Here is a 9,044-nt window from a genome sequence, read left to right on the forward strand (position 1 = left end):
AGCGGAGCCACACGGCCCGGCCCACCTCGGAACTCACTGCAGAGAAAGGTGGCAGGTGGGGGGCGCCCTGGCAGTAGGCTGAGGCCCCCCAGCCCCCTGACCCCTACTTACTGCACACCAAGGCCAGCACCATCCTCAGCAGCTTGTAGGGACACCTCATCCCAGCCCAGTTCTGATGGGGCGTGAGACAGAGGCTGTGAGGCAGGCCTTGCAGGCCCCTCCCCACACCCGCCCCGCAGTCTGCCCCGTTACCATGACGACGTTGGCCAGGTGTGCCGAGCACAGGGCGTAGACCCCACCAGAGCCCCCCACCACAGGGGCCCGCATGTCGGTAATGGAGACAGTCAGGGAGCCTGTGTGAGCAAAGGGAGAGCCGTGAGGGTGAGGCTCACCAGGAAGATGGCCAGGGGTCCCGTGCCTGCCTCACCTGCCAGCACACCGGCCAGGTAGAGCAGGCTGATGCGGAGCAGACCGTGCACCATCTCCAAGGGCACCCCGATCATGAGCTGCAGGAGCGCGTTGAACCCTAGTTGCTCCAGGCTGGCCGTGTGGGTACAAACAGATAGGAGGTCAGCGGTCAGGCTGCCAGCCCGACGGGACGGATGCCAGAGGTGGGCCCCCACTCACCCGACGTGCATGAACATGTAGGTGAGGAAGCGCCAGGCTCGAGCACGGTGGCCGGGATGGTACACGAGTGGGCTCTTCATGTACTCGGGGTGGTAGGTCTGCAGCACCCACTTGTTGAGGCGGGCCCCGTAGCACAGGAACACGATGATCTGGGAGAGAGGGTTAGGGCCAGGCAGGGCCAGGCCTGTGGGTGGCCGCTGGGTGGCGGGCAGGTGGGCACACCTGGGCAAGGGTGACTGAGGCCATGAACACGGGGGGTGGGCAGCTGCGGTGCCGGTAGAAGTACCAGTGGCGGTCCACCTCTCGGGGCAGGATCTCGTAGGCCACGTAGCGCACAAACCGCTTGTAGACACCCAGGCCTGGCTCATCCAGCAGCCCGTCCCGCGGCAGTGCCCTCTGTCCATTGGCGATCGCCCGCTTAAAGCTGCTTGAGCGCTTACTGCTGATCTGGAGGGGGGTGGCCCTAAGCATGGGCCACCATACTCCCCGCCCTCCCCAGAGCCACCCTGCCCCTTGGCCCGCCCAGCTCCTGGTCCAGTCGGAGTCCCTGCCCCAAGTCCACACCCCTCCCTGCTGGGAAGGGCAGGGAGAGGGGGCTGTCTGCCCACCCCACTCGGACCAGGCACTGTGCCTGCCAAGGCCTAAGCCCCTACCCCTGCTATCCACCCATTATGGCACTGACCAGGTCCACCAGCTCCTGGTAGCAGACCTGGCCCCGTTCGTTGCTCTGGGCCAAGGCCACCAGCATGTCCAGCTTGGCCGGGTCCAGGGGCAGCTCATGGCTGTGCACCAGGCCGGTGAAGGTGTCCGCACCGATGAAACCTGTGTGCTCAGGGTCCAGCTGCTGGGGTGGGGGGGCCATCGGCCAAAGCTTGAGGGTAGGTCAGGCTTCCCAGGCCACAGGGCTGGGCCAGGCCAGCTGTGAGAGGCAGGCTCCAAGCACCCCGGGGCCAGACCTCTGGACCAGCACAGTCCCAGGAGCCACCAAGGGACCAGTGCCTGGGTCCCAGGCCTCCAGCTCCTCCAGCAATTAGGGACCTCCCCACCTCATTTCTGCCCTGCCCATCCTCCTAGAAAGGTAGGGCCGAGGTCTGAGGACGATCTCCCTCCCTCCTATACCTCCCCAGGACCCCTGATCTGGCTCACCCTCTTCTGGGGTGTCAGGCAGGGGGCCAAGGTCGCGGGAGAGGGGGCCGAAGAGTAGGCGCGGAGCGGGGACTGGACCGCGGCTCTCTGGGAGCTCTGTCGCCTCGGCCCAGCCCAGCGGCGGGAGGGCTGCGGCGGGGGCGGTACCGGCGCCCCCCACCCACCCCACGCACCTGCTCCTGGATAAGCTGCAGCAGCGAGCTCCTGTCCATAGAGCCAGGCGGGGCCGGGGGCCGGGGTCGGCGGCCGCGGCCGGAAGGGGCTGCTCTGCGGACGACTCCGCTCCGCCCCGGCCCGCCTGCTCCGCCCGCTCCGCTCGGCGCCGCGTCACGGAGCCAGAGCCGCCCGCCCCCGCGCGCGCGCTGCCGCCGCCGGCCCCTCCACTCGCGGCCGGGACACGCGCGCGCCCTGCTTGCGGACGCGCCCCGAGAAGGAACGGCCCCGACCAGAGCTCGGGTCTTGCCGCCCCGCTCACCGCCTTCCCGTTCTGTGCCTGGGCTGCTCACCAAGCGGGCACAGCGGCCGGGAAACTGAGTCACAGGGCAGCACCTAGATGCCTCCCTCGCGCGCCCCTCTGCTTGGGGCTTCAGCGCTGAAGCCCCCTCCTGGCTGCCCAGGACGCCTTCCTCAGGCCAGGGAACCCTGCCAGGCACGCACCGCAGCCCCACCGTGAGCCCCACCACCTGCTAAAGGGCGACTGGTGGGGGCAGGTGGGGAAGGCTTGGTGCAGCTGCCTCCACTCGGTCCACGGACACCAACCCACAGCACCCACCTGGGACCAGAGACCCCTGACCACTCCCGTGGCTCAGTGCTGGACAGGGGGACCTCCAGCTCCGCGAGTTCATGGGTAGCCCAGGCAGACCCATGGACGTCAGTGTGGGGCTGCAGCTGGGCTAGGAAAGGGTCCCTACTTCCTGGGGAGGGCAAGAAGAGCTCTCCATAGAAGGAGGCGACAGAGACCACGGGGATGTGCCGTCAGAGCAACCCCTCATGGGCCCCTCACAATCCTGATGCCACAGTCCACCCTCCTGGCAGCCAGCCCCACCCAAAGGCAGGTGAGAACCACACCCATAGGACGAGGGCCAGCGGGGCTGGGAGGCCGGTGGAAGAACAACTTCAGGGTCAAGCCAGACCTGTGTCAGGCTACAGCATCTCTGCGGAGCATCACCTCCCACAAGCAGCACCTTGGGGCTTGGGGGAGGCTGCCTTGCAGAGAGGGCCCGATGCCAGGAAGGAGGGCATGCCCAGCCACACTGCAGGCTCTCTGCTCCAGGCCCCAGAACACATACCAAGTAGATGACCGGGCCCCACACTGGGCCCTCTCCCCAGCCCAACAAAGGTTCTCAGTTCCCCACCCTGTAGGGTGGGGCTCTCTGGCTGTCCCCCACCCAGGGCGGGGGGCTAAGGCATCTGGCCAGGGTGTGAAGAAAAATGGCAATTTCCCAGGCCGGTCCAACCCTGCACACCAGAAGCAGAGTGTCTGGGCACACCCCAGTCCCATCCCAGAGTCCTAGACCCTCGGCACACCCCAGCCAGACTGCTGAGCTCGCGGCAGGCGGAAGCAGCCATCAGGAAGGTCTCGCTTCTCAGAACCCCGCAGGCCAGCTCAGGCCTGGATGGATGCAGAGGTTCCCAGACCACAGCTGGGCCCTGAGAGAGACCTCAGAATGGGGACCCAGGCCTGGAGAAGGATGTGGGGCTCAGGAGTGAGGTTTCCAGCCCATGCTGAGACAAAGGACGTGTTGTAGTGGATTCGAGAAAAGTCGCCTTCAGAAAACAGGATCCCAGGTGCAAAAGACACAAGTGAAGTTTAATCAGGGGACCCCGCTTCGTGTCTTCCGGGAGGAGTGAGGGAGGCCCTGAGATGCTCAACCACGTCATTCCCCAGCCCCCACCTTTGGCCCAGAGTTCGGTCTTCTGACCCCCTTCACGCCCCCTGGCTGCTGTGCAGAAAGGAGCGGAGCCCTGAGGACACGTGGGTCTGGGGCTCCTGCTTCCTCCCCCAGGACGCCCCGTCCCTCCAACATGTGACACCCCAACCGGGTGGTGCCTGGCGTCTGTAGCTGGGTAGGGACACAGGCTGCAGGACTGGGGGGACCTGTCCTTGGGGCTCAGGCAGGCCAGTGGGCAGTGTCCCCAGAAGCCCAGGTGAGACAGAAGGAAGACCTCGCGAGCAGGTGGCCCCCACACCAGTACCCTGGTGGCCTCACCGGCTCTTCACCAGGGCCCTGTAGAGTGAGAAGCTGAGGACAGCAGTGACAGCAGCCCCAATGGCCCCCAGTGTCGCCCGCAGCCAGAAGGAGGTGGTGTGCAGCTCCCCGTGGGCCAGGTGTCTGTAGGAGAGAGAGGCTGGCTGGAGGCGCCCCAGGGGTGCTGCCCAGATGCCCGCTGTCAGAGCCCCCACCCCACCTCCTGGGGCTGCTCTCTGTCCGCGTGGGCCCAGCCGAACGCCCCGAGCACAGGGCCCACCCCACACCCAAGTGACTCTGGCCTCGACGCTACAGCGGCCCTGCCCTCCGGGCCACTGGGACCACTGGTTCCCTGGGATGGCGCCCGGCCTCCCGCCACAGGGCCGCGTGCGGGTACACACGGGAAAGCGGCCATGGCGGCGAGCCGGGTGAACACAGCAGTGCTGGGCTTGGCCGGACCCACACATGAGAACAGAGCAGGGGCGGGCAGCCGGTGTCTGCGACAGAACTCCGCAGGCGACAGGCCGGGTGGCGAGATGCCTTCAGGCAGGTCTGCCTTAGAGGAGACAAAGAGGCAGGGGGTCTGCCCATCCAGGTAGTGGCGCTGCAGAGAGAGGCTGCGTGAGGGGACCGTCCGGGCGGCCGAGGCGTGGGGACTGCCCCAGAGGGACGTGCCAGGGGGAGCTTGCCTTGTAGACATTGGCGCATAGCGCAAAGGACCCAGGGTCGCTGCCGTCGAACACCAAGCAGGCCACGTCACAGGAGGCATCGGGCGCAGTGCCCAGCAGGCTGTCCGCACTCGTCTCGCACAGCTAGACAAAGGCTGAGCTCAGGGAGGGGTGCAGGGCCAGCCCCGTGGGCCACAGTGACACAGCACACCCCAGCGTGGACCCAGGGTCTGTCCCGGGGACCCCAGCACTCACTATCAGGTACTTCTCCTGCCCGTTGACCTGCACCGTGTTGATGGCATAGGTGGCTCGTCCCTCCGCGGGCTCCCTGGTGTCCTGGTGTGGAGAAGGGAGACGACTGAAGCTCGCTGGCCCAGACGCTGCCCAGAGCCCCCACCGGCACCCTACAGATACTCACCCCAAGGCTGCGGCCGAGAAAGGCCTGCAGGAATGCGGACTTGCCCACTCCACGGGCCCCCACCACCTTGCACAAGAGAACGTTCCTCTGTGTCTGCCCCTTCTCCTGGTCCAGCCTCTTCTCACGAGTGACTGCGGATGGACAACCAGGGGCAGTGTGACCAAGGGGGGTACCAGGAGGGGGCGCTGGGCTTGGGGGGAGGGCGGGCACCCACCTGAGATGGCGTAGGCCTGTGAGTCCTGCTCGCAGAGCGTGGGGTAGCCCAAGTAGCCAAGGTGCTCGAGACAACGCTGGACATCCACGTAGGTCACCAGGCTGAGGGCGGGAGGGGCGGGCAGCGCAGGGTCAGGGCCGAGCGGCCGGCATGGGCAGTGTTTCCATGGGTGAGGGCTGAACTCACGTCCACTGGCAGAGGTACCCATGCAAAGACAGCCGGCCCGCCTCGGTGCAGACCTCGAGAGGCAGCTGGGGGCCCCACGGGGCAGCGGGGAACACGCTGAAGAAGCTGTCCAGCTCTGCAGGCGAGAGGCAGCCGTCGCGGTCCTGCAGGCAGAGGGGCTGCAGTGACACGGGCCCGGAGGCAGGCGGGATCGCGGCGGTGCAGGGCAGAGCTCACGACACCCTTACCCGGTCGTGCTTCTCAAACACCCTCTGCACAAACTGGTACCCGAAATGATTGAGCTCGGTGCTGCAGCCGGGGGGCACGTGGAGCCTGCGGGGAGGCGGGGGAGTCCGGTTCCCGGGTCCTGGGGGAGCCCCTTGCCCACCACGCTCCCCATGACTCCTGTGTCTCCGCACAGCGAGGCTCCTGCACCAGCCCTCAGCCAAACACCTTGGCAGGAAGGCAGCCAGGATGCCGGCGGGGCAGCGGCCTCCGCTTTGTCCCGTCCAACTCCCCACAGCCAGGGAGCCCCGCCCCCACTCACGGCGGGACAAGGTAGTCCGGGGTCAGCGCCAGCGTGTCCCCATAGCCAAAGCGCCGCAGGATGGTCCATGTGGTCTCGTGACGGCCCCGCTGGATGAACAGCGTGTTCAAGAACAGAAAGCCTGTCCCAGAAGAGACAGACGACAGGTAGCGCGGAGCACAGGCAGGCCCCTGCTGCTCCCAGGGCACGGCAGGGCGTCCAGACTCACCGTCCAGGGTCAGCCGGTCATCCCGCACGCCTCCGGCCACGTTCTTGCACACCACTGTCTTCACGTCCTCCAGGGCCTGAGGGGCCAGCGGGTGCCCAAAGCAGGATTTCTGCCCCCGAGGGAAGTCGCCGTCAGCTAGCCAGTTTCCCCAGCGAGTGCTTGGCTGTGCCCTCCAGGGATGGGCAGCACCAGCAGAGGGGGGCCGCACCTGGAAGGCGTTGAGCTCCTCGTCACTGAGCGCCTGGTCCAGATCCTGGTCCGAGAGTCTGAAGATACGCGTGAGGGCTCGGACACACGCGGGCCTCAGCTGCAGAGATAGCTGGCTCAGAGCGTGTCCTGCGCCACCGCTCCCACCAGCCTGGCCGCCTCCCCAGAGCCTGCTGCCCACCTGCTTGGCCTCGGGGTCGTAGAGCGGGGCTGTGGGGTGCAGCACAGCCTTCTGAGCGTAGTAGAACAGCTCCGAGATGTTCCTCAGGTTCTTGGCAGAGCACTGGTGGCCCCGGGGACAGACGCAGAGACGTGACCCGTACCACCAAACTCGAAGGGGCCCCCCGACAAGAGGCAGGCACGGGCTGTCTCCCAGGAGACCTGGGGTGTCCAGAGGCCAGCAGCAGAGGCCAGAGCACCTGGGCACACACTTTACCCGCCCGCTCACCTGCACACATGTCTCGATCTCAGGGAACTGGTTCATGACGGGCAGCACAGCCCCCATCGAGCTCCCTGGCCGCAGATCCGACTTGTTGCCCACCAGGATGATGGGGACCCTGCAGGGAGAGGCCAGCGGTCACCGTGGATGGGGGAACCAGTGGCTCCCACCCACTGGGCCCTGCCCGTTACCTGGAGCCCTTATCAGTCTCCCCATTCACCAGTGGGATCCACTTGGTTCGTATCTGAAAAGCAAGACCTAGCCGTGAGCACAGGCAAGCCCCTGTCTGGAACTCCTGCCTGGACTGGGAGAGGTCAAGGCCCGCTGAGGAACAAAGTTCTGGACACCGGGAACATGGCCACTTGGAGAGAACAGTCGGCAGATGGACCTCACTTGATCCTAACAGTCCCCAAACACCCCCAAGGAATCTGGAGTCACCAGCCCGAGGCAGCCCCTGCCACAGTCCTGGTAACCACCCACATGCTCTGTGGGGAGGCGGGGCCGTAGGAACTCCAGCCCACAGGCTCCCAGCGCCCAGGCCCTGGGTCAGCTGAGTGTCCGCCTGCAGTTTATTCAGAGGACACCTGGAGCTGGGTGCCAGCGGCAAGGACCTGCGACGCAGAAGGTGCTCCCACCCTCACCTTCTCAATGGTGGCCTCCTCAGACACATCGTACACCATACACACCACGTCTGCCTGTGGAAAAGGGGGTGAGGCACAGCGTGAGCACGGGCCTCCGGCTCCACGCCGCCTTGCTGGGGCCAGACGCCTTGGAACCCCACCCCTCCTCAGCACCCCGCCACAGCCAGAGATCCCCAGACACCGTCAGCTGCTCCTCCTGACAAGTCCTCCCGCCCCCTCCACCGGAGCCACCAGGTCTGCCGGGTCTCCTGCAAGGCTCAGGACTCCAGCCTTGGAACTGGGCACCAGGCAGCAGCCCTGCATTCCCGTGTCATTCCAGGCACGGAGTGACAAAGACCCAAGGGAGGACTGACAAGAAGGCTGCTCCTGGGTAGCTGGGGCCTTCGCCCTAGCCCAGTGATACCCCGGGACGCAGCAGAGGCTCCCCTCGGGCGCTGGGCGCGAGCACAGGTGCTCCTGATAACAGGTGGACAGTGGTGACCTGGAGCCTGGCTCAGGACACCTGCTGTGGTTCAGAAGCTCAAAGCAGTGCCAAGGGCTACGGGATGGTGGCACAGGCAGTCAGGGCACAGGCCTGGGTAAGGGGTCACTTCTCCCCAGAGCCAGCCGGCTGGCCAGCCGTGCAATGGCACGGTCCCTCTTCTCTCCAGCGTCTGGCAGGGCGAGCCCAGGGAACCGGACAAGTGGCAGGATTAGCGAGGCCTCGGGCCCCTGAGCTCCTCCACCTAATCCCTGGCAGGCAGCAGCGGGGGCGCAGCCCTCGGGACACAGCGCACCTTGTGAATCTCGTCCCGGAGCTCCTCTGGCGTCTGCTCGGCTTCTGCGGGGAGGCAGGGAGACACCGGGGCTGCGGAGCCCGCCGGGAGCCCCCCCCCACCCCGCCCCCGGGGCACAGCGCGGCCGGCCGGCTCCACCTGAGTAGTCCACGATATGCGTGGGCACCCTCTCCGGGGTGACGTCTGCGGGGATGGTGATCTCCTCGGCGCGGGGAGGGACCTGCAGGGGACGCGGCATGAGGGCGGCCCGAGGCCCGGGACCCGCACCGAGGGCTGCGGCCGCGCGCGCCTCTCACCTCCGCGGGGAACTCCTCGCCCACGAGCGACAGGATCAGCGACGTCTTTCCCACCTGGGCTGCGCGGGGCGGCGCGGTCAGCACATCGGCCACTGGTCGCCGCGCCCCCTCCCCACTCCGGCCTCCGCCCCGACCCCGAGACCCCCGCCCGCCTCCCCAGCCCGGCACCTACCCTCGCCCAGGAGCAAGATGCGCACGTCCCGCTTCATGGCGGCTGCACGGGCCCCGTCCCCGACCCCGTCCCCGACCCCGTCCCCGGTCCCAGCCCCGGTCCCGACCCCGGTCCCGACCCCGGTCCCGACCCCGACCAGCGCTCCCCCTCCCGCCCGCACTTCCGGCCCCCGCCCGCACTTCCGGCCCCCAGCCCGCCGAGCCGCACGAACGAACCGAGAGGGCTAGAGCGTCTCTGCCGTGCGGCAGCGCCACCGCGCGAACACACTGGGTATTGCAGGCCCGCCCCGGGACCCCCACACCCCCCACACTCCCACCCCTTGCACGGGGAG

At 67.3% G+C, this 9,044-nt stretch overlaps 2 protein-coding genes across 11 annotated transcripts in view; both read right to left on the reverse strand.

Annotated features, from left to right (window-relative positions):
* LOC111156200 (rhomboid like 1) overlaps positions 1–2,004 on the reverse strand; it is a 2,833-nt gene extending 829 nt beyond the window's left edge. The window contains exons 1-8 of one of the 5 annotated variants that reach the window (XM_022516931.1): positions 1,947–2,004; positions 1,310–1,471; positions 850–1,074; positions 628–776; positions 428–540; positions 253–353; positions 112–172; positions 1–36 (exon numbers count right to left, since the gene is read on the reverse strand). In XM_022516931.1, coding sequence (XP_022372639.1) covers positions 1–36; positions 112–172; positions 253–353; positions 428–540; positions 628–776; positions 850–1,074; positions 1,310–1,471; positions 1,947–1,985 — 886 coding nt within the window. In that variant the 5' untranslated portion in view covers positions 1,986–2,004. Of the gene's footprint in view, positions 37–111; positions 173–252; positions 354–392; positions 541–627; positions 777–849; positions 1,075–1,309; positions 1,472–1,946 lie in introns of all 5 variants that reach the window. The other 4 variants (XM_022516932.1, XM_022516935.1, XM_022516933.1 and 1 more) reach the window with 4 other exon arrangements.
* A 1,551-nt stretch (positions 2,005–3,555) lies between these two features.
* On the reverse strand, positions 3,556–8,781 carry LOC111156193 (ras homolog family member T2). Of its 6 annotated transcripts, none has more exons than XM_022516919.1 (19): positions 8,714–8,781; positions 8,542–8,600; positions 8,384–8,465; positions 8,246–8,289; positions 7,470–7,523; positions 7,020–7,072; positions 6,838–6,946; positions 6,571–6,672; positions 6,391–6,489; positions 6,183–6,291; positions 5,975–6,095; positions 5,676–5,760; positions 5,449–5,591; positions 5,263–5,363; positions 5,050–5,179; positions 4,886–4,973; positions 4,652–4,774; positions 4,364–4,566; positions 3,556–4,106 (listed from the first exon to the last, which is right to left on the reverse strand). In XM_022516919.1, exons 1-19 carry the CDS (start codon positions 8,748–8,750, stop codon positions 3,980–3,982), a joined length of 1,869 nt encoding a protein of 622 aa, XP_022372627.1. In that variant the 5' UTR covers positions 8,751–8,781; the 3' UTR covers positions 3,556–3,979. The 6 variants fall into 6 exon arrangements, with proteins under 6 accessions (XP_022372627.1, XP_022372626.1, XP_022372628.1 ...); XM_022516918.1 differs by having other exon boundaries at positions 4,886–4,966; positions 5,049–5,179; XM_022516920.1 differs by lacking the exon at positions 7,470–7,523.
* Between the last annotated feature and the right edge of the window lie 263 nt (positions 8,782–9,044).

The sequence above is a fragment of the Enhydra lutris genome, unplaced genomic scaffold, assembly GCF_002288905.1.
Source record: "Enhydra lutris kenyoni isolate GAN:26980312 unplaced genomic scaffold, ASM228890v2 scaffoldscaffold45, whole genome shotgun sequence".
Taxonomy (NCBI): domain Eukaryota; kingdom Metazoa; phylum Chordata; class Mammalia; order Carnivora; family Mustelidae; genus Enhydra; species Enhydra lutris.